The sequence below is a fragment of the Cervus canadensis genome, chromosome 3 (assembly GCF_019320065.1).
Source record: "Cervus canadensis isolate Bull #8, Minnesota chromosome 3, ASM1932006v1, whole genome shotgun sequence".
Taxonomy (NCBI): domain Eukaryota; kingdom Metazoa; phylum Chordata; class Mammalia; order Artiodactyla; family Cervidae; genus Cervus; species Cervus canadensis.
Genome location: NC_057388.1, coordinates 42,013,021 through 42,037,033, shown reverse-complemented (window position 1 = coordinate 42,037,033; position 24,013 = coordinate 42,013,021). Strand labels below are relative to the sequence as shown.

Sequence of the window (24,013 nt, the reverse complement as noted above, 5' to 3'; positions counted from 1 at the left end):
AATAAAAAGTAATACCTGTGGCCCTTTCAAGAGTTCTGTTATCAAAAGAATCTAGGTAGAAACAAATGCCTGTCGTTGAAAAGTTTACTCATCAGAATAGTTTACCCATCAAAAGAAAAGAGGAGTAACGTCAATAACAACAAAAATTATAGAAATATATCCAGTTGCTATGACAGCAAGAAAATGTTAATCCCAATTGGAAGAGGGAAGTCTTTTTCATGAAAAGAATCACATGCATTTGTTTAAGTTTTAGTTTAATTCACTTGAAAGCATGAAAAAGGAATGAGGTGATTGTGTCCCTAATGTTAAAAAGTCCTTTCTGAGAATGTTCTCACTATGCCAGGGAAATGGTGACAACAATTTTATTTCATTCTGTTTTAATATTGAAAAACACATACTGAAGATTCTCCATGTGCAAAACTTGGGATTGTTTGAAGGTGTCACAAGACGAAAAGTAGAAGGTCTTCCCATCCAGCAGTCTGAAAAAAAGCTAATGGTTAAAATTAAAGAAACAATCTTTTCACTACAGTTTGTATGGCTTGGCAATGAATGTGGGCTAAAGGTAAATTTTGGAATTCCATGCCAGTCTCTGCCTTATTCACTTCCTAGCTTTTTATAAAAATGAAGGAAAATAAATTTTTCATGAGGCCCTTTGAGGTTCTTTATGAAAAAGTATTATTTAAAGGTAATATGCAATATTACTCAGGCAAAACAGAATTTCATGCTGTTAAATATTTCAGCAAGACAGTTCCCAGGAAAATGGACCCTCGAGAAAATAATGAAGTGGGGAATCATTTCAAGGCTTGTTGCTTTGAGGTAATTTGTATCATTTTTTTCTTCTTCGTCAAGATCAATGTCGGATGCTCAACTGATAGCTCCTCTGCTGATCCGGTCAGACTGGAATTTTCCAGGGACTTCGGGGCAACCTGGCACCTGCTGCTCCCCCTCTGCTCCCACAGCAGCGGCCACGTCAGCTCCTTGTGCTCCACCGAGCACCACCCGAGCAGCACCTACTATGCGGGGACCACCCAGGGCTGGAGGAGGGAGGTGGTGCACTTCGGGAAGCTGCACCTTTGTGGGTAAGGGCCTGCTGCTTCCAGTCGTGTTTTTCTCATTTCACAGTTTTCTTCATGATGTCATGGTTGACTTGCCACTTTATCAGGGAAATGTCTACCTTACATTTCTTCCTCAGCTCTCCACTGAAAGCAGATCAGTGGGTGTTTAAAGCATAGGACACTGAGCTGACATGCTACTAATTTATGGTTTGTGTGTGTGTGCGTGCTCAGTTCTGTCCAACTCGTTGCGACTACATGGGCTGTAGCCCTCCAGACTCCTCTTTCCATAGAATTTTCTGGGCAAGAATACTGGGGTGGGTTGCCATTTCCTACTCCAGGGGTCCTCCCAACCCAGGGATCAAACCCATGTCTCTCGTATTTCTTGCATTGGCAGGTGGATTCTTTTACCACTGAGCCTCCTGGGGAGCTAAAGAACACTTGGCTTGAAGATAGATTTAAAAGCGCACACGGTGGGCAGCACCCTGTGCTGGGGTTCATATCTACATGGGTCTTTATTAGATCAATTAAGAAGCAACAGAAATATAGTTTTCCCTCAGAGTTATAATCTGTCCCCCACCTCACAATTTAAATGCAGTTAGAAGTCTTACTTTCAAATATCTACTTATATCTTTTGTGCAAGGAGAGGGCACATGTGGAGGGTGGAAGCCCGCAGAATATTCCAGGTATTTCATAAATATATATATATGTGTGTATATATATATATATATACACACACACACACACACACACATAAGCACTCTTCCCCGGGTATTTCTATTTTTTCAACCTCTCTCAGTATTCTTGTTACATATATGTGACTCTTCCGTTGAAAAGTTATTTGGAAGTAAAGAACTTCAATTCCAATAAATATGAAATGAAAAGTATAGTTCATAAAATAAAACTAATAATATAGGTGAGCAAAGAGGAAAAAGTCAACAAAGCAGCCTACTTCAGAATTTTGTCTTTTCCCTCAGAATAAACAAGTTACTCTTTCAGGGTATTTAAAAAAAAAAAAACAACACACTAATATTATACTTTCAAGATGGGGATAGATTTACATTGCCCATGTGAAACTCAGCATAATTAGAAGTCTCAAGTCTTCAAGCGAAACTGCTAATACCTAGTACTTTTCTAAAAGGGTGAAAGTGAATCTTCAAAAGTCTTCATTCTCTTTGAACATAAATCCATTCGCTCCTCATGATACCATCAGCAAAATTTTTGTAATTTGATTGCTAAGGACTCTAATTTTATACTATTGAGTATATCATCTATTAATTCTTACTGTTACACCAGGATACTGTTCTAATTATTCGAAAATCTAATTGTTTTTTAAAAAGAAGCATTACTAAGTAAAACATCCTCAAGATTCTTTAGAAGTGATAGTCGAGGAAGCAAGGAGACTCTCTGAAGACCATAAGAATAGACAGAGCTGATGACTCAGTCAGCAGCACAACCAGAAAGCTGCTATTAGGGTGTATGGAGATGGGGTGTGAACCTGTCTATATAAGAATTAGCAAAATAAATAAATAAATAAAATAAAATAAATTAAAAAAAAAGAATTAGCAGGGGGAAATAGCTCAGGAAAAAACTTTTTATACAAAATCAATTGTGTTATTTAGGATTATGTTTTTATTATATGTTGCAAGAAATATAAAGAGGCTTACCAAAAGCAGTGGAAGAACTTATTAGAATTGTACTAGGAAAAGCATGGACTCCACTGAGAAAGTGTGAGGACATCAGCATGAGGAATTTGTGATCCTTTTTATCATGCTAATAGTAACATCACTCGTCAAACTCCAGCTCTCATTTTCTAGAATTCTCAATTCTACATTTCTACAAAAGAAAATCTGAGCCAGTCAGCTATGACCAAAAGGCCAAGAGCTGCCACAGAGGGATAGATGCCCAAAGTCCATGTTTATGGGCAGTACTACTGCTGTTTAGTCGCTAAGTCATGTCTGACTCTTTTGCAACCCAATAGATTGTAGCCCTCCAGCTCCTCTGTCCATGGGATTTCCCAGGCAAGAATACTGGAGTGGGTTGCCATTTCCTTCTCCAGGAGATTTTCCCCTCCCAGGAACTGAACCCACGTCTCTTACATTGTAGGCGGATTCTTTACCACTGAGCCACCTGGGAAGCCCTTATGGGCAGTGTAGACAGGGGAAAATGGTTGGATAGCCAATCACTTTAGCACCTATGACCAATACCATGGTCATTATGGTATTGTGAAAAGCTCCAGGTTTTCTTTTTAGTGGACTGTTAATTTCTTCCAATGGCTCAGGTAAGAATTAGGTTAAATAGAAAACAACCATAAAGATAGGGTGAAAGCCATGAGTTTAGATTGTCTTAACAACTGAGACATGCTTCCGAAAGTTCCTACATGAAAATAATCCATTTTAAAGGCGTATGAAATAAAATCACTGCCAACCAGAGGTACTGAATGAAGCTCCCCACCCCAGGACAGTGTTCCAGGGTCCCAGAGCCTGCATCACTACCTGCTGATTTTGCCCACCGGGCTGTGCTTATACATGAGGCAGGGTGATATAATTTAAGCAAGAGAAATGCAGACATCTATATTTTTACCTACTGATATTGGGATTTAGTTTAAAATATGCCTCCTTTAATTATAAAAGGTACAGAACTTAACCATCTTGTTCTTTGTATTCCATGTGATTTTTATTTCTCCGAAAAGAAAGTAAAATGTGTTAAGGAGGCATGCCAGCTCTTACAGTGGTATGAACTTACCTTTCAAACTGCCTTCAACTGTTTCTGCAAAGAGAAGAATTTGCCTTAGAAGTGTTGTCTAGTCCTTGTTTCAGGAAAACAATTAGCACTCTTCTTAAAACCCACACAGGCATGAATTGCTGGAAGGCGAAAGTTAAATTTTCTCCAATTCAGTGAACCATTCCTTGGTTTGTATTCAGCATGGTACATAATAATGGCACAAATGCTAGATGCTAAGAAAAATATATTACCCGTGTTTAAACTGCCCTTTTATGTGCACTCACAGGACACTAGGTACCAAAAAAACTATACTAAATGTTTCAGGTGCAGAAATGGCATTTTTGCCATTTCAAATGTCAATTCACATTTGAAGCGTTAAGCTTCCATCACATTTTATTCGCATCACCCATGTGTCTTTTTCATTTGGAGTCTTTTTGTCTTTGAAACTTTCTAATTGCTTTTGCTTTATACAGTTTCATAATGAGTCAACCAAAAACCCTATTTAATGAAAGCACTGCTGTGTGCTTGAAATTTAAAGTTTACATTAAAAAACAGATCCTTTGAATACCACTAGCTTGGGAGAACAGACACTGACATACACCAGGGAGGGAGGCAGTGAGAAATTTTCAAAATAAGATTTCAGCAGATGGGGAACCACAGTGAAACCAGACCCTTCAGCCCATTTATCATAGTGCTTGCAGTTTCTGTGTCAAGACAGGTGAACAATAATAAATATCCAACCAAGGTGGTTCATTTGTATTCAGAACATTTGAATAAATAAGAAGTTAAAAAAAATCCATGTAGGCTTTTGTTCAAAGGAAAACTCCAACCATTTCCCTCAGCTCAGCAGTCTGAAAGTTCAAAAGGTAGGAAGTGCTTCTTGCCAAGACTAAACTCTGACAGGCATTAGATAATAAAATTTAATTATGAACTGGCATTTTGGGGGCACCTTAATATAGTTGGAATCTTGATATGAACGATGAAATTAGGGTTAAAATTATATGCGAGAACTTGACTCTGTCTGCTTTACTACCTACTAAACTTTAGAAGTATAATAAATGTTTCTGATACTGACTTCTAATTTCTGTTCTCAAAAAATTATTCTGAATTTTGTTTCTATATAATAGATTATTGGGCCAATTCATAGGGTACTAGTATAAGTGCACTGGGTTGGAAAGATCCCCTGGAGAAGAAAATGGCAACCCACTCCAGTATACTTGCCTTGAAAATCCCATGGACAGGGGAGTCTGGTAGGCTACAGTCCATAGGGTCACAAAGAGTCAGGCACTACAGAGCAGCTAACACTTGTGACTTGTGTCGGTTCAGTTCAGTTCAGTCACTCAGTCGTGTCTGACTGTTTGTGACCCCATGAACAACAGCACACCAGGCCTCCCTGTCCATTACCAACTCCCGGAGCTTACTCAAACTTGTGTCCATCGAGTGGTGATGCCATCCAACAATCTCATCCTCTGTCATCCCCTTCTCCTCCTGCCCTCAATCTTTCCCAGCATTCGGGTTTTTTCAAATGAGTCAGTTCTTCACATCAGGTGGCCAAAGTATTGGAGTTTCAGCTTCAACATCAGTCTTCCAATGAACACCCAGGACTGATCTTTAGGAATGACTGGTTGGATCTCCTTGCAGTCCAAGGGACTCTCAAGAGTCTTCTCCAACACCATAGTTCAAAAGCATCAATTCTTGGGCACTCAGCTTTCTTTATAGTACAACTCTCGCATCCATACATGACCAGTGGAAAACCATAGCCTTGACTAGATGGACCTTTGTTGGCAAAATATTGTCTCTGCTTTTTAATATGCTATCTAGGTTGGTCATAGCTTTTCTTCCAAGGAATAAATGTCTTTTAATTTCATGGCTGCAGTCACCATCAGCAGTGATTTTGGAGTCTAGAAAAATAAAGTCAGCCACTGTTTCCACTGTTTCCCCATCTATTTGCCATGAGGTGATGGGACCGGATGCCATGATCTTAGTTTTCTGAATGTTGAGGTTTAAGCCAAGTTTTTCAGTCTGCTCTTTCACTTTCATCAAGAGGCTCTCTAGTTCTTCTTCACTTTCTGCCATAAGGGTGGTGTCATCTGCATATCTGAGGTTATTGATATTTCTCCCGGCAGTCTCGATTCCAGCTTGTGCTTCCTCCAGCCCAGCGTTTCTCATGATGTACTCTGCATATAAGTTAAATAAACAGAGTGACAATATACAGCCTTGACATACTCCTTTTCCTATTTGGAAGCAGTCTGTTGTTCCATGTGCAGTTCTAGCTGTTGCTTACTGACCTGCATACAGGTTTCTCAAGAGGCAGGTCAGGTGGTCTGCTTTCAACAAAAAGAAATGCAAAAAAGCAAAATGACTGTCTGAGGAGGCCTTACAAATAGCTGTGAAGAGAAGCCAAAAGCAAAGGAGAAAAGGAAAGATACACCCATTTGAATGCAAAGTTCCAAAGAATAGCAAGGAGAGATAAGAAAGCCTTCCTCAGTGATCAATGCAAAAAAAATAGAGGAAAACAATAGAATGGGAAAGACTAGAGATCTCTTCAAGAAAATTGGAGATCCCAAGGGAACATTTCATGCAAAGATGGGCTCAATAAAGGACAGAAATGGTATGGACCTAACAGAAGCAGAAGATGTTAAGAAGAGGTGGCAAGAATACACAGAAGAACTGTACAAAAAAGATCTTCACAACCCAGATATTCACAGTGGTGTGATCACTCACCTAGAGCCAGACCTCCTGGAATGTGAAGTCAAATGGGCCTTAGTAAGCATCACTACGAACAAAGCTAGTGGAGGTGATGGAATTCCAGTTGAGCTATTTCAAATCCTAAAAGATGATGCTGTGAAAGTGCTGCACTCAGTGTGCCAGCAAATTTGGAAAACTCAGCAGTGGCCACAGGACTGGAAGAGGTCAGTTTTCATTCCAATCCCAAAGAGAGGCAATGCCAAAGAATGCTCAAACTATGCACAATTGCACTGATCTCACATGCTAGTAAAGTAATGCTCAAAATTCTCCTGGCCAGGCTTCAGCAGTACGTGAACTGTGAACTTCCAGATATTCAAGCTGGTTTTGGAAAAGGCAGAGGAACCAGAGATCAAATTGCCAACATCCACTGGGTCATCGAAAAAGCAAGAGAGTTCCAGAAAAACATCTATTTCTGCTTTATGTACTATGCCAAAGCCTTTGACTGTGTGGATCACAATAAACTGTGGAAAATTCTGAAAGAGATGGGAGTGATTTGTGTGACCATCTCTATAAGTAGCTCCTCTGAAAAAAGACTATCTTCTTTGAACTGAGTTTTATACATAATAAAATATACTCAATTTTTATATTTCTGGCCTGCTACCTAAATAGATAAATTATTTCTAAGGAGTTTATTATCTTCAGCAATATGATAGGACAATCATCTTACAAGTAAAAAGCAAAATTACTTTTCATTTAAAGAGAAATTAAGAAATAAGAGACATTTAATTAAAAATAAACTTGACTTTGTCATTCATCTCTTTAAAATAATCTTTTGAGGTTCTCTGTTGCCAAACAGGACAAAATCCAAAACACCCTAGTATGACTCTTAAGGCTTTCCACAAAAAGTGATGTTCAAGAAACACTAACTGAGCATCTGCTATGTGTGAAACACTGCACTAGGCACAAAAGAGTTTGCAAAAAAGAAACAAGTATGGGTATTGGTCTCTGGGATTCATAGCCAAAAAGGGAAATAGGTGTGCTTTTAAATACTCACAGCTGTGATAGCTATAATAATGGAACTTCCATCAAAATTATGGAAGAGAGCGAAATTAAAGGACTAGTTATTTACTGTATTACCAAGCAAATTTACTACCATCCTATCCAAAACAGGTATTCAAGCAAATATTTGTACACAAATATTCATAAAAGCACTATTCACAGTAGACAAAAAGTGGAAACAAACAAATGTCTATCAGTTGATCAGTGACTAAATAAGTTGATTTAGCCATACAGTGTAATATTATTCAGTCATAAAAAGAAAATAATTCTGATACCTGCTACAGCATGGATGAACCCTGAAAACCTTATGACAGGGGATTAAAGCCAGACAGTAAAGGTCACATGGTGTATGATTCCATTTATATGTAATATCTAGAATAGGTAAATCCACTGAGACAGGAAATAGCTTAGTGGTTTTCAGGGACTGGGTGTAGGGGAGAATCAAAAGTGACTGCTAATAGGCGCAGGATTTCCTTTAGCATGAATAAAATGTCTTGGAATGTGATGGAGGTTATGACAAGCTAACAAAGTGGATGTACTAAACACTGCCAAACTGTACACTTTAAGTAGTTATTTATTACTTTTATATTATGAGAATTTTAAGTTCATTTAAAAAAGATTAGTTATACAGAGCCTGTATGCTAAGTCACTTCAGTTGTGTCCGACTTTGCCAGCCCATGGACAGTAGCCTGCCAGAGTCCTCTGTCCTTGAAATTCTCCAGGCAAGAATCCTGGAGTGGGTTGCCACTCCCTTCTCCAAGGGATCTTCCTGACCCAGGGATCAACCCCAGGTCTCCTGCATTGCAGGCAGATTCTCTACCATCTGAGCCACAGAGGGAAGCCTATACAGAGCTTGTGTGTGTGTTAGTCGCTCAGACGTGTCCAATTCTTTGTGACCCTATGGACTGTAGCTCACCAGGCTCCTCTGTCCATGGGATCCTCCAGGCAAGAATACTGGAGTGGGTTGCTGTGCCCTTCTCCAAGGAATCATCCTGACCCAGGGATCGAACCCAGGTCTCCGGCATTCCAGGAAGATTCTTTACCATTTGAGCTGGGAAGCCCCATAGATAATGTTTAATGGAAAATGCCTCACCAATAAAGTGTTGAAAAAGATACAAACCCAGGTGGAGTTTTGAGAGTGATACTATTGGGAAAGGCTTGTAGAAAGAGGAACTTTATTGGCAACATCCTGGAGGTTGAGGAATGTCATTTGTGGTCTTGAAATATTGAACCTTGTTTTCTACTTGAGTGTGGTACAGAGGTGGTAACTGCCCACTGCTCGCCGATCAGATGTGCTTACTTTGAAGATATTGTTCTGTTGGTTAGCCTTTGAAAGACTTGTATCTCTTTTCCAGATCTGTGCGTTTCAGATGGTACCAAGGGTTTTATTCCGCTGGCTCACAGCCAGTGACGTGGGCCATTGATAATGTCTATATTGGTCCACAATGTGAAGAGATGTGTAACGGACACGGGAGTTGTATCAATGGAACCAAGTGTATATGTGATCCTGGTTATTCAGGTCCAACCTGTAAAATAAGCACCAAAAATCCTGATTTTCTCAAGGATGATTTTGAAGGTAATCTTTTCTTATGAAACCTATATAACTTTGTGAAAGAATTTACACACTAAGCACAGTTTGTGTGTGCTGTCACTTCACTCGTGTCTGATTCTTTGTGACCTTATGGACTGTAGCCCACCAGGCTTCTCTGCCCATGGCATTCTCCAGGCAAGAATACTGGAGTGGGTAGCCATTCCCTTCTCCAGGGGATCTTCCAGCTCAGGGAGTGAACCCAGGTCTCCTGCATTGCAAGCAGATTCTTTACCATCTGAGCCACCAGGGAAGCCTTGCTTTTTTTGTTTGTTTGTTTATAACTTATTTAAAGCCTTGCTTTTAACTGTGCTCCTCAAGATTTCATCCTTGACCATATTGTCTTCTGATGTGGTACACTCTGCCTTTCAGGCTTTCCTGGTGGCTCAGACAGTAAAGAATCTGCCTGTAATGAAGGACACTCGGGTTTGATCCCTGGGTCCAGAAGATCCCCTGGAGAAGGAAATGGCAACCCACTCCAGTGTTCTTGCCTGGAGAATCCCATGGACAGAGGAGCCTGGAGGGCTACAGTCCACGGGGTCACAAAGAGTCAGACATGACTGAGCAATTCACACACACACACACACACACAATTTATAATATAAAAGTAATCATTAGTGAAAATCGCTCAGTTGTGTCCAACTCTTTGCAACCCCATGGACTATAGTCCATGGAATTCTCCAGGCCAGAATGCTGGAGTTGGATCTTCCCAACCCAGAAATCAAACCAGGGTCTTCTGCCTTGCAGGCAGATTCTTTACCAGATGAGCTACTAAATTTCACCATAATATTTCATTATTTTTCATTACATTTGGAACCACCCATACCTTTGTTTAGTTCTGAACTTCATAGGATTCCATTTTTGAAACAAAATCAGTAAGAGTGAACAAGACCATAATTAAGAAAAAGCAAGGCTCTTTTCGCCCCATTTTCTATCATATGTAATTTCTAATCAATGATAATTTTGGAAAATATCTATATAGAGAGTCAATCTTGGATGACAATGTAGAAAAACGTATGTTATAATGATTGAAATTATTCACAATTATATATGCATCAGATATGCACTCTGATAAAATTGGGAAAACGTTCTCATGAGAGAAAGTCTTAAATGTGATAGCTATCTGTGTTAGAATGGTGGTGGTGGTTTAGCCACCAAGTCACATCCAACTCTTTGCAACCCTATAGACTGGGGCCTGCCAGGCTCCTCTGTCCATGGGATTTCCCAAGCAAGAATACTGGAGTGGGTTGCCATTTCCTTCCCCAGAGGATCTGCCCGCCCCAGGGATCAAACCCACATCTTCTACATTGCAGACAGATTCTTTACCACTGAGCCATCAGGGAAGTCCATATCTAGGTTAGAAAAATAGGATTGATTTTTTTTCTTTTTCCCAAGTTGCCTGTGAATGTTTTGCAATGTATCTATGGCTTCAAGATATACTTTAAAGTTAGGTTTAGGTATATCAATACAATGGAATAATATTTAGTTATAAAAAGGAATGAAATACTGATTCATGCTGTAGTATAGATGAATCTTGAAAGCATTATGCTAAGTAGAAGAAGTCAAACGCATGTCATATTTTTATGAAGCACTCAAAACAGGCAAATCCATAAAGACAGAAAGAAGATTAATGGTTGCCAGGGGGGTGGGTGAGGGGAAAATGGAGATCAACTGCTTGCTGGGTACAAGATTTCCTTTATGGGTAATGAAAATTCTGGAGCTAGCTAGTAGTGATGGTTGCACAACATTATGAATGTACTAAATGTCACTGAATCATTCATTTTAAAATGGTTAAATGGCAAAACTAATGTATTATGCCTTTTACCACAATCGAAAAAGGTGAATAACTGAAGAGATTGGTGAGTTGGTTTCAAAAGACATTATTTAATAGGAAATATTAAATTACACTGAAATTTCTCACACTAAAACTGTAGCTTTTAAAATACTATATAACACTGGCCTGATACTGTCCTCTTAGTAGCAAGGACACAGTAAAGAAGTCAGTGGAAAGGTCTCATTACCCTTCTTTAATTCTGGACTGATGCACTCTGACCAGCCAGTGTCTGTTTTTGCAGAGGAGCAGAATGGAGAGAACAGTTTGGCTGGACCATAGATACTAGGGAAAGGCCACCTTCCTTTGTCCTGTGGACCCTTAAATTATACAGCCAACGTTAAACAATTCACACAAGCTAAAATGTTGAAAAGACCTCTTATCCTCCAAATCTATGACTTCAATATTTGTGACTTCATATTTTAAAACTACACAAAGCATTTGGCATATTCTTTTAAAAAATATATGGCTATATTTGGGGTCATAGGTAAACCACATTTTCCATTCTTTTCAGGTCAGCTAGAATCTGATAGATTCTTATTAATGAGTGGTGGAAAGCCATCTCGGAAGTGTGGAATCCTTTCCAGTGGAAACAACCTCTTTTTCAATGAAGATGGCTTACGCATGTTGATGACACGAGATCTGGATTTATCACATGCTAGGTAATCATTTTTAAATGCTGTTGAAGAACTGCCTTGTAATGTAAAGTAGCAGAATGTAATCAAGTTAAAAAGAAGCAGGGATCTCAAGGACAAGGCCTCCCATTGGAAATGCTATGCTTCTGGCTTGCCAAAGACTCCAGTAAGACACAGTTTACACAATTTTCATTCTAAAACTGAGAGAGATCATGCAATAACTGGATCAGAACTGAAACGGAGCTAAACAGAAAGAGGCTAATATCTGGTTTTCTACTAGGTGGTGACCAGGAAATGACAGTGTTTACCTTGCTTTAACTTTAAGAACATAATCTTTATCCACCTTCTACAGAATACTTTTTATTAGCACCTTGTCTATGTAGAAATTATTTACCATGCTCAGGAGAAAGCTTAATTGAAATTCAATGTGCTCACAGATTATTCACCATTAATTTTATATCCATTAACAATTTAAGAACATCTAAAGTGTAGGCTTGTTGTTTATAAGCATTTCTTTCCAATGATTTGCTCATATATTCGAGTCACTCATTTTCTAAATTAAGCACAGTCACTCAGAAGCAAACATTTTAAACTGGCTCTGAGGATTATGTCCTGTCAAGATGTGTATCCCTTGATCATTTGATGAGCCAAACACTTAGCCAGGAAAATAAAAAATACAGTTTAACATGTATAAAATGGAACCCTGACCTATTTTTGCAAGTGAATAAAGAAATCATGTTCTATCTTTTGAAATATTTCAGAGTATCTTAAAATATATTTTAACATTTCCTCCTCTTTCTCTTAAGTTGTTTCACTTATTGAATTATAAGTTTGATCATGCTTCATATAAAATATAATCCTATCTATAAGAATAATTTTACAGTTACAGAAAGCAAGATTTTATTTATCTCCATCCTATTTTAATGCATATGGTTTAACTTGCTGCTCTTTATCTAAGAATTATCACTGGCAACTGAATTCTCTAATTTAGAAATTATTAGGCTTTTCTAAATAATTCTTACATGGTTTATCCATAACTAAATTAATATAAACATTTCCCCAATACAAGTAGACAATATACTAAAAGTGTTTCTCTGTAAACAATTGTTTGTTTGTTTGTTTGTTTTTTAACAATTGTTTTTATAGGTAAAACCTTTACAAGGCAGTAACCATGTATTTTTTCCATTAATCCAATGTTAAAAACCCCATTATTTAATCTCATCTCAGTAGCATGCTGTGTAGGATTTGCATACATTGACCTCAAAATGCTCCATGTAAATTCCCAGTTTTCTCAGGGTTATAAGGTAAATGAATGTCCTGATAGTGGGTATGGGGGAGGGGAGGAATCCATGAAGAATGCATGATTTTATATATGGAACTGATAACTTTTATTATATGCCCCAATATATTTCTTATGTTTGACATGCATTCATAATTGGGTATGTGTATTGGGTTACATATGAAATGTATTCTGCATTACCAGCTAGCACAGTGGCCAGACCAGGAACCAACAGCTCTCCTGCCAAAGATAACATGTGAGCTGGTTTTCCTTGGTAGCCCAGCTGCCGCTCTGTCCACCTCCCTGCCAGCTGGGAAGGCTGCCACTGGCTGACCGCCACATCTTTCGATGGCCAGTATCATCCGTCCCAGATGCAGCAAGAGTCAGAGGCTGGCACAGTCCACCATCCACACCACCACACACTCCTGCTCCCCTGCTCCTGGCACAAAAGACAGAGAAGAGACTCAGGCTTAACACACCTCTTCCAAAAAATGTCTGGCCTTTCACAAAGAGGTGCTAAAACTGGTGAATTTAAAAGTGTCTCACAAAACCAATAATACGAGATCTGAAAAGTTACTGGTGAAAGCTGGGAATGGATGATTTTGTGGATAAATGACATAAACTACATTAATTGCATTCTTTCAGTTTCAGATTCTAAAGACAAGGATACAGATTTATCTTAGATAGATAGCAATACACACTCCCAAACTTGGACAGCCTTTGGACTGCTCCCATCTTCTTGAAGAATAGCCAGAGGGCACGATAAATGCTCAAATCCCTCAGACACTCACTTGTTGGTGGCGGGGCGGGGGGGGCGGCGGAGGTGGAGGGATACCAAATATCATTATGGGTACAGAGTAGCCTTTTTCAGACTTCACATTTTACTAACTCCCTTTCACATTTAAAAGGGAAGTCAGACTTTGGAACAGTTACTTTGAATGTTCATTAAATCATCGTATTCATTAAAGCTATGAGCTCCCCCTGTTGCCCTGTGCACTTGTCTACAGTAAAATTTTACTTGTGTCAGATTTGTGCAGTTCTTCATGAGACTGGGATGTGGTAAAGGTGTTCCAGATCCCAGGAGCCAACCTGTGCTTCTGCAGTATTCTCTCAATGGTGGCCTCTCGTGGAGTCTCCTTCAAGAGTTCCTTTTCAGCAACTCCAGTAATGTGGGCAGATACATCGCCCTGGAGATACCTCTGAAAGCCCGTTCTGCTTCTGCTCGCCTCCGCTGGTGGCAACCATCTGAAAATGGGCACTTCTACAGTCCGTGGGTTATCGACCAGGTCAGTCCCTTCAAGATTAACTATTATAATTTTGTCATCTGCGCTGAATGTGGCTTTAGAAAGCAGTTAGGCCAACCCCTCGCTCAGTAGAGGAGGTCCAGGACCCACAAGCTGGGTGACTTACCCAAGGGCATGTTGCTAGATTAGATATGGCATTTAGCTTCCTTTCATTCTCTAGTTCCTCAAATGCCTGAGCCTATAAAAATGAATGACACAACAGAAGGCCCAGGTCCTGCTCATAGAGGATTCTGCCATATGGTTAGAGGGACTTTATTAAGCGTGATTCAGGGCTATAATTCTCTGAAAGGAAAATGTGCAAATTAGCATTTGTGCCACATACAGTAGTTCCCAAATCCTCTTTCCTAACCTTTGAAGAAAAAAATAAATAAATCTCCCTAACATCCTTATGAACAGTTCTAAAGGATCTTCATACATAATAAAATGCATATCCAATAGAACTCAAAGAACCTGTTAACAAACAGTAGAATCCCTGCAAAGAATTGGAACTGAAATGCCTTAGGGTATGACTGTCCTTAAATAGAAATTTTACTTGGAAAAAAATCACATATAACCAAATTTTGCATTCCCAGCTTGGGTGCATGTAGTTTCCAAAGGCACAGTTTGGCCCATGAAGACTGTGAATGATTTTGTCAGTCTTTCAATTTGTTTCTGTAGCTTCTTGCCAGATGGGCAAGCAGACCACATAAACAGGAGCATTCTGAAAGGCCTCCTAACATTATGCTTGCTGAATTATGCCAGTTCTGAGCAATCTGACAGATAAAAACCAAAAAAAAAAAAAATGACTGAACTTACTCATGTCTCAAAACCAAATTGAAAAGTTGTTCTTTAAAAAATATATTTCAGATCCTCATTGGAGGAAATATTTCTGGCAATACAGTCTTGGAGGATGATTTCACAACTCTGGATAGTAGGAAGTGGCTGCTTCACCCCGGAGGCACCAAGATGCCTGTGTGCGGCTCTACAGGTGATGCCCTTGTCTTCATTGAAAAGGCCAGCACCCGTTATGTGGTCACCACGGACATTGCTGTGAATGAGGATTCCTTCCTACAGATAGACTTTGCTGCCTCCTGCTCGGTCACAGATTCTTGTTATGGTGAGTGTTACCTTTCCAGGTGGAGGAACAAACATGTACAAATGGGCGTCCATGACTGCCACAGTCAAAGGACTGAGCTATACCTCCAAGAAGTCTGGAAGTAAAACACAAGTGCACCTTCAGTCAAACCACAACTGCATTTTTAATAATGTTGTGGGTAATTGGAGTTTTGTAAGCTTATTTTTTAAAGCCTCAGAATGTAAACTTATTTTAAGTATATGTTCGTGAAGACTTCTTTTATATATGTGATACCCAAAGATTTGTATCATTTTATAACTCCAGATTTTTTAAATTTATTTTTTAATTGAAGGATACATGTTTTACAGAATTGTGTTGGTTTCTGCCAAACATCAACATGAATCAGTATACATATGTCCCTCCCTCTTGAACCTCCCTGCCACCTCCCTCCACATCCCACCTCTCTAGGTTGTTACAGAGCACCAGTGTGAGTTCCCTGAGTCATATAGCAAATTCCCATTGGCTATCTATTTAACATGTGATAATGTGAGTTTCCTTGTTACTCTCTCCCCCTGGTGGCTCAGACAGTAAACAATCTACCTGCAGTGCAGGAGACCCGGGTTCGATCCCTGGGTCGGGAAGATCTCCTGGAGAAGGGAATGGCAACCCACTCCAGTATTCTTGCCTGGAGAATTCCATGGACAGAGGAGCCTGGAGGGCTATCATAGTCCTTGGAGTCACAAGGAGTCATACACGATGTGAGCGACTAACTCTCTCTACATTTTCTCTCCATACATCCCAAACTCTCCTTCCTAAATCCAGATTTTTTAGGTGTCGTATTTACAGAATAAAAGAGTCTTATCACATAAGGAACGTCAGAGTCAGCAATAGGATTTACACACACAGGGTTTTTACATGTGTTTTAAGTCATGGGGCTTTAGATTAGTCCAGTTATTGTCTCCTTTCCGTTCCCCAGGATTCATGAAATTTTGTTGTTACCATTTTGCCTAATACTTTCTGCCATTGTGGATCATAGTATAGTCTAAACCACTCTGACTGTGACTAGTTTTCATCTTCTAGGTTGTGCACCTACGCACATACCTTACACACACACACACACACACATACACGGACCTATCTTAAGAGCAATAAATGCTGCCATCATTGCATAATCGGACACTTCACTGGAATTTGCAGATCCATCAATATTCTGGGTTCTGGGGACTTCCTAGTCTTTCACCACCCTGTATCACTGTTCTTCCAAGAGATCTAAACTAGAATGTTCAAAAGGGCCTTGTTCTATTTTAGATTATTGGGGGCTAAAATCTGGAGAACTTTGTTACTTCCAAGGTCCTACAAAATCCAGATTTTTCATATTTCCATTAGGCTGAACTTAATGGACAGATCTTAGGGAAAAGCTCAGAACTGCTCTTTCTACCTTGGACTCAGTCAGCAAACTAGTCAGTAGAGATGGAACTTGAAAAAGTATAAGGTATATAGCCTGTCTTCACGAGGTGCAGTCTAATTGAGGGGTGCTTCAGAAAGTTAAAGTCCAATAAATGACTAAATCAAGTGCTTGATGGAGTGGTACTAATTTAGCAAAACTGTAATGAGAGTTCAGCCAGGGGAGAGATAACCAATGGATGGCCAATCCCAGAAGTTTGGGAAGTTTCACAAAGAAACTAAGTCTCAAGGGAGCATTGATAGTTGGAGTAAATTTGAAGGGTGAGTGAGGAAGAAGAAGATACCCTAAGCTGGTCTGATAGCATAATGTGGGAGTTCTCTTGGTCCATGGGGATACTATGAGCAGACCAGCCTGAATAGACAATATTTCCATCTAATGGAGGAGGGCAGAGTGCTAACTTTGAAAACACAAAGGGACTTTTGGGTCCTAGATACCTACTCACTGTCCATAGACACAATCAATGAGAAACCACAGAGGTAAGTTATGACATGGCCAGCTAGCCTGCAGCAGAACCAGGACTGAGACTCTGCCCGTCTAAGCCCAGTCACGTGTATTTTCTACTGTAGAGTAGGGCGACTTCTTGAGAAAGATTGAACTGAATAAAAAAATAAAAGAGGAAAGTGGCTAATCTTTGTTGGCAGCAAATTAAGAAGGGCATTAAAAGGCAAGCATAGGAATTTGTGCTTGACAAAGTCATGAATAAGAGGGCATGAGTGCAGGGGAGTAGTATGGTGGATTTTAAGGAGATTAGCCCAGGAACCAATGAAGGTGGGTAAAGAAGAATCCTGGCAAAGAAGTGTTGGTGGATATCTCTGTAGGAGGTGATGAAAACTTGCACTACTTGCCATGAAGAGAAACAGAAGAAATAAAACTAGTATGAGACACTAAAGACCAAAAGGAAAGCAGTAGCAGACCTCAAAACCAGGTGACATATTGAACATAAAGGGTAAAGAAGAAAGAAGTAAATTTTCTAAAATAATTTCTAAATTTTAAACCCAGAAAACTAATGCAGGAGCATTGTCACTGAGAGAATTTGGTAGTTAAGAAGAGGTGTTTACATGTATACCTATTGCTGATTCATGTTGATGTGTGGCAGAAACTAACACAATTTTGCAAAGCAGTTAGCCTCCAATTTCAAATAAATAAAGAAGAGATGTATATTTGTGAGAGAAAATGAGTTTTTATTTAGTTTGGTGAAAATAGTTTGAGGTAGAGATACCCTTTAATTAAATGTGGAGGGCTTACAAAGTAGAAAACAGGAACTTTGTACTGTCCATCGCAACATGCCAGCATCCAGCACAATGCCAGGCTGAACAAATTTGCTGAATGAATAAAACCAACTTTGAGATGCAAAATTGTGATATCTGGGCACAGAAATAATAGTTGAAGCCCAAGGAGGGTATGTGTAGAATAGAAGGCCAGAGATGGAGTCTGGAAAGATTCCCATAGCTGGGCTAGTTAGCAGAGAAGTCAGAGGGAAATAAGACAGGAGATTCAGAATAATGTCTTGCAAAAGAAAGGGACATTTCAAGAATCAGGGAGCCATCAATAATGTCTAGTGCTGAAGGGAGGACAAGAACAATGAATAGTGAGACAGGCCATTGTATTTAACTAAAAAGGCCACCAGGAGCCTTAGAGCAGTGAGTGGTACCACGCTGGCTGCACAGGAAAGTGCCCCCAGGGAACTTTAAACCTCCCAACATCATGGCCTGCCCCACAAGAGTGAAATCCCAATCTCTGCAGATGCGACTCTGACATTGGTAGTTTCTAAATGTACCCGGGTGATTTCATTGTGTAACCAAGACTGAGAATCATGGTCTCAGAGAAGGCAATTTCAATAGGGAGGTGTGATCTGAAGTAGTTTAAAATGTCTTAAGAAGGGACTAAAAAAAAAAAAAAAAAAAAGAAGGGACTAGAGAGAGAAATATAAAACATATTTTATTCTCATGAACAAAACTTTATTATTTTTTTTCCATTTATTTTTATTAGTTAGAGGCTAATAGTATATAGAGCATAGGTTGAATGTTTTGGAGGAAGAGAAAGGAAAAAAAGAAATCTCTTTCCGTAGACCCACAGCCTGATTGCCCATTTGGGCATGAATTTCATGACTTTCAGCTACTACTTTTACTTCTCTGATTTCCCAGTATATTCCATAACACAACAAAGCAAGGCTATATAAGAGTATAAAAGAGATTTTTCAATTTCTTAGGAGTTTCTCCTAATCAAGAGAAAATTTGGCACAAGTTGGTCGGGATCCCTATAGAATGGTTAAATTTTGAAAAGTCTGCTCAATTTTTTTTAACTATTTAAAAAGGAACCATTATAACATACAGTTGCTATGCTCTGTATTTATATGTTGACCTTTAAATAAACAGAAAAAGTATACTATAGTTATTGTAATATGTAAGTGATATCTAATTTATATATTTGTATAACATATGTCCTATAACTATTAGATTAATAAACATATCAATTTTGACTGTTACTATGATTGCTTTAACTGTATATAAAACAATAAATTAAGACATATGAAAACGTAAGTAATCATGGTTCCTGGGTCTTCAGATATGTATTTCTAACCAGAATAATGCCTGTTTCAGCTATTGAATTGGAATACTCGATAGATCTTGGATTGTCCTGGCATCCATTGATAAGGGACTGTTTGCCTACCAATGTTGAATGCAGTCGCTATCACCTGCAGCGCATCCTGGTGTCAGATACTTTCAACAAGTGGACCAGAATCACTGTGCCTCTCCCGCCTTACACCAGGTATGAATGTTTCTGCATGTAGTGAACCCAAATGTGATATAATTTGCATGTGCAATTTCAGCACAGCAAGATTAAATGTTATGTGAGATCTTGTTATGTGTTGATGATATTGCCATGCATGAATTTATTAAAGTGCTGTAAATATGTAAAAAAGAAATCAGTTTTTATGGTGACATTGTTCTGTGTTTTCCCCAAATCCAGGTCTTCCTGACTTTTATCTCTAGTATATTTTTCAAATGGTATATGAAAGAAAACAGTGGCCAGATCAGTAAGCTTCTCTAATTTATTATGCCAAGAACAAGTTCATTACGCCAAGAACAAGTCTTAATGGATTTAAACGGAGTCTATGTTCTATCAGTTAGACTGCTGTAAATGTAGCAGTGAGTGGTATCATATTAAATGGATGTAGCACATAAATGTGTACTAAAATTACTGTTTACTTTTGAAATTTTGTTGTGAGCAGTATCTTGAGAATTATCACCTGGAGCATTCTTTTATGTGAAAAACAATTGTGAATGCTTCTTCCTTGTGTCCTTAAGAAATGACAGTATCTTATAAAACTGAGTGGTAGATGCTGGTAGAAAAGTTGTCTAAACTATCTGTATATTCACTTTTATGGTGGAGAAAAAGCAGAGAATTCACCTTGCCTGGTGGGATAGTGTTACGTGCCTCTCTCTCTTTTCACCATCTAAGTAGAAAGATAATCAGTTGCTACCTTTAAGAAAGAAGCAAAGCAACCAATGCAGTCCATGGAATAGGAGTTATAGTCTGGGCTCATTATCATTCTCTCTCTTCCACAAATGAAGAAAGAATAAATCTTCCTAGCAAATGATCGTAAAATTCGGCCATTCATCTAGGGCATAAGTTTTCCTGGGATTTTCATAAATGGGATGGTTTCAGTTACTAACAGCCCAGGGCTCCTCTACAATTGCTGGCTCAGGGGTACAAGACTATATTAACTGTCAGCAGAGTTGCCAAGTTTAAATGAGATACGTGAGATTTAGTTGCTCATTAAAGGTATTGCCATGCATGAATTATTAAGGCAATCTTAATAAGTAAAATAGAAAAAAAAAAACTTCCATTAAGGCAGTAGTCTTTTAAGTCATTATGAATTCTGTGAATTATTACCCAGCTACTTGGTAGCATTTTGCAAATAAATGACATTCTAAAATAAACTGCAGCTCATCATTATACCCTTGAGTCTTTTATGTAAAAGTGATTAATCCTCATCTTTTAATCTATCTTTGTCTTTTGCACATACTCATAACATTTTTGACCCTTTCAAATGATATTTGAAAAATCTGATGAGCAGCCATTTCATCTTGTTATCATATTGAGAATATGCAGTTTGTTTATTATATTACCCTCCAAACTCATGTTGTACAATGGTCTTAAAGGCAACACTGGTTTATAATAAGGCCCTCTGGGTAATTCAGAAAGAAATGTGCATGGATGGAACCCAAGCCAGAACCCCTTCTGGTCATGCTCTGCACTTTGCCAAAGATCAATTAGAACAAGAGCCAGACTCAGAACACTTTGTCTCAAGCTTGTCAGTGTACCTTATCGGCTCTTACATACAGTTGCTTTTTAAATATGGTGCTTTCTTATTTTGAGTTGAACTGCCTCAACATCTGCCAGATACTGGGAGTTCAATGTTTATGATGCCCCTCAGGACAGGATTGAGGATTTTAGTTTGTAGTTCTTCGCTATAAACAGACATGATGCTGACGACTTAAAGTCACGTGCTAAGTGGGGATTAAGAGTGACTGTGACAATGTGCCAGCTGTAGGTTTGCTCACTCACTTGTCATGTGACCACAAATCTCGGATACCGTTGTTGTTGGCACAGTGGTAGAAAGAGTCAGCTGAGGTCGGTGTCCACAAATTGACATCAAACCATTAGCCAAACTGAAGTGACTAGTAGTCATCAGTAGTGATTATTCAGTCATTAAGTCAGTCATTAAGCATGTATTTTTAAAGTATTTAATCATAAGCTAGGTCTGTGTGAGGGGCTGAACTTAGCCCTGCCTCAAGGAACTTTTAGTCCAGTGGGGGAAAGAAACCAATGGTAATCAGAGAAGTAAATACGAAGTTCAACTCATAAGTGATGGAGGAGCCTTGCAAGGTGCTAAGAGATTATACATTATAGAGAGGTTTGTGTGAATCAAGAAGGTCAAGGAACACTTTCTTGAGAAAATTATAATTGCAGTAAGAGTGAAGGAAGGATAAGTGTAAATAGGAGAAGAGTAAAGAGAAGTGTGGCCTCGCGTGCTGTGGTTCACGGGGTCGCAAAGAGCTGGACACGACTGAGTGACTGAACTGAACTGAACTGAAAGAGAAGTGTTCCAGGTAACGAAAACAGCCAGTAGTGGGAAGAATCAGGCATGTTTGAGATGCTGAAAGAATGAATCAGACAGCAAGAGAGAAAGTGGGGTGAGGTGTAAGATGATGTCAGATCACAAAGAGCATTGTTGGTTGTACTAAAGTTTTAAGGGTTTGTTATATGAAAGCTGGAAGCCTGATAAAGTGCTTTGGGATTCAGAGACATAATCAGATTTGCATTTAGAAAAGCTTATTCTAACTGGAGAACAAGTTGAGGAGGATAAGAGTGGAAGTAGATGTAAGGATTCTCTTAAAGAGATATGGTAGCTTGGACTAAGATGTGGTAGACATGAAAAGAAGGGAATAAATTCAAGAGAAATAGTGGCAGTAAAATTGACTGGGCTTAATGATGAAAGGACATAGGACTGTGAGGGAAAGAGGAATGCAGAAGATGATTTCCTGGTCTCTGAGTTGGAAAACCAAACTAATGCTGGTGCTTTTCATTAGGAAGGGAACAGTAAGATTAAATACAAGATGACATCACACTGCACTCCAAACATTACTCTGTTAAAACCTAAATGAATTGGGGTTGATAGATCATAATCTCTAATCCTCCCCATATACACTGATAAAGTTAGGTCTTCATGAAAGGGGAAAAAAGAAAAAAAGACTGAAAAGCATTGTGGTTTAGTGCAGGGCTCCCACTTTTCAGCCCTGTCATCTTCTAAGTAAGTCATTTCATGTCCCTAAGTTTCAGTTTCCTCATCTGAAAAATGAAGACTTTTTACCATATTAAAAGCTCATAAATGTGCATGGTAATGTTTGGGACATTGTAAACATTTACTGAAATGTAAGTCATTTTTACTTTTATGAGTTAACCACATAAGTACATGTGTTAACCATATCTCAGGTTTATTACCAGACTTCAGTCAGACTGAGAAGTCTTTCTCATTTAGCTTAACAAAGTGAGCCCATAGTAATGGTAGGACACTACCTTAAGATTCTGCCCTGGAGGAGGTTACAACCTGATTATGGGGAAATAAATAGCTTAAAACTCATACATACTGAATATAATTTAAAGCCTCACTGAGAAATGGTCTGAAAATGCTATAGGTATTAAGTATTGAGAGACAGTGTTAAATGCCAGAGTTAGAGAGGGTTTTGTAGAAAAGATGGGCCCTGGCCTCAAAGAATGGCTAGGATTTAGGAGGGTAAGGAAAAGAACTTCCTAAATTAGGGGAAGAGCATGAACATGTGAGCCTGGGATAAGCACAGAGGTTGCTGATTAAAGAGGGAGCTCATATCTAAAGCTGCGGGACATTGTTTGTTAGTAAAGTTGGGTTAACTTACAGTAAGCGCTAAAGCGAGGCAAGGGGCTTCCTGGGTGGTGCTAGTGGTAAAGAATCCACCTGGCAATGTAGGGGATGTAAGAGACACCAGAAGATCCCCTGGAAGATCAACCCCTGGAAGATCCCCTGGCATGGCAACCCACTCCAGTACTCGTATCTGGTTCCCATGGACAGGAAGCCTGGCAGGCTGCAGTCCATATGGTCACACAGAGTCAGATGCAACTTGGCACACATGCAAAGCAAGGCAAAGGAGTTTAGACTTGTGGGGAAAATGAACCATGGTGAGTTCTGAGCTGAGATTATTCTTCCAAGAAAAAAAAATGGGAAAATAGAGAGACTCAAGTAAGAGAAGGACAAAGGCATTGTGATAATGATGATGCATAGATAACAAGAGTCTGGGCTACAGCTAACATGAGAGTGATGAAGCAGATATTACAGGACATTTCAAAGAAAGAATTGGTAAAACTCAGTCATTAACTTCTTCATTGCATATGTCAAAAGATGACTGTAAAGTTTGAAGCCTGTGAAAATTGTGAGAAAGAGAGGAGTGAGCTAAAGCTGATTCCAAGAGGGGCAGTATGGCAGATTTAATCAAATGATGCTGAATTAAATGTGATGGAAATATCCTTTTGACAGAGCTATGAAGACTGGAGCCCAAGGGAAGATAATAAACCTTGGAGACATGAGCATAGAGGTCATAGGAAATGCTATAAAACTGCTATAAAGCCCTCCAGAGGAGAGTATTTAAAAAGAAAAGATCCCTAAATTTAATAGCAGAATGAGTGGAAATAGCTATTAGAGGAACCAGAAGGATTCAGTCAGGGAAGTAGGAGAATCAGAAGAACATGGTATCCAAAAGCCAAGCGAGACTAGAATATCAAGCAGGAAGAGATGA

At 39.1% G+C, this 24,013-nt stretch overlaps 1 protein-coding gene across 4 annotated transcripts in view; it reads left to right on the top strand.

Annotated features, from left to right (window-relative positions):
- Positions 1-24,013, top strand: part of RELN (reelin) — a 523,209-nt gene that overhangs the window by 448,032 nt on the left and 51,164 nt on the right. For all 4 annotated transcript variants that reach the window (XM_043462977.1, XM_043462976.1, XM_043462975.1 and 1 more), the window contains 6 exons: positions 850-1,079; positions 8,879-9,099; positions 11,457-11,604; positions 13,884-14,142; positions 15,007-15,256; positions 19,280-19,448. In XM_043462977.1, coding sequence (XP_043318912.1) covers positions 850-1,079; positions 8,879-9,099; positions 11,457-11,604; positions 13,884-14,142; positions 15,007-15,256; positions 19,280-19,448 — 1,277 coding nt within the window. The remainder of the gene's footprint in view (positions 1-849; positions 1,080-8,878; positions 9,100-11,456; positions 11,605-13,883; positions 14,143-15,006; positions 15,257-19,279; positions 19,449-24,013) is intronic.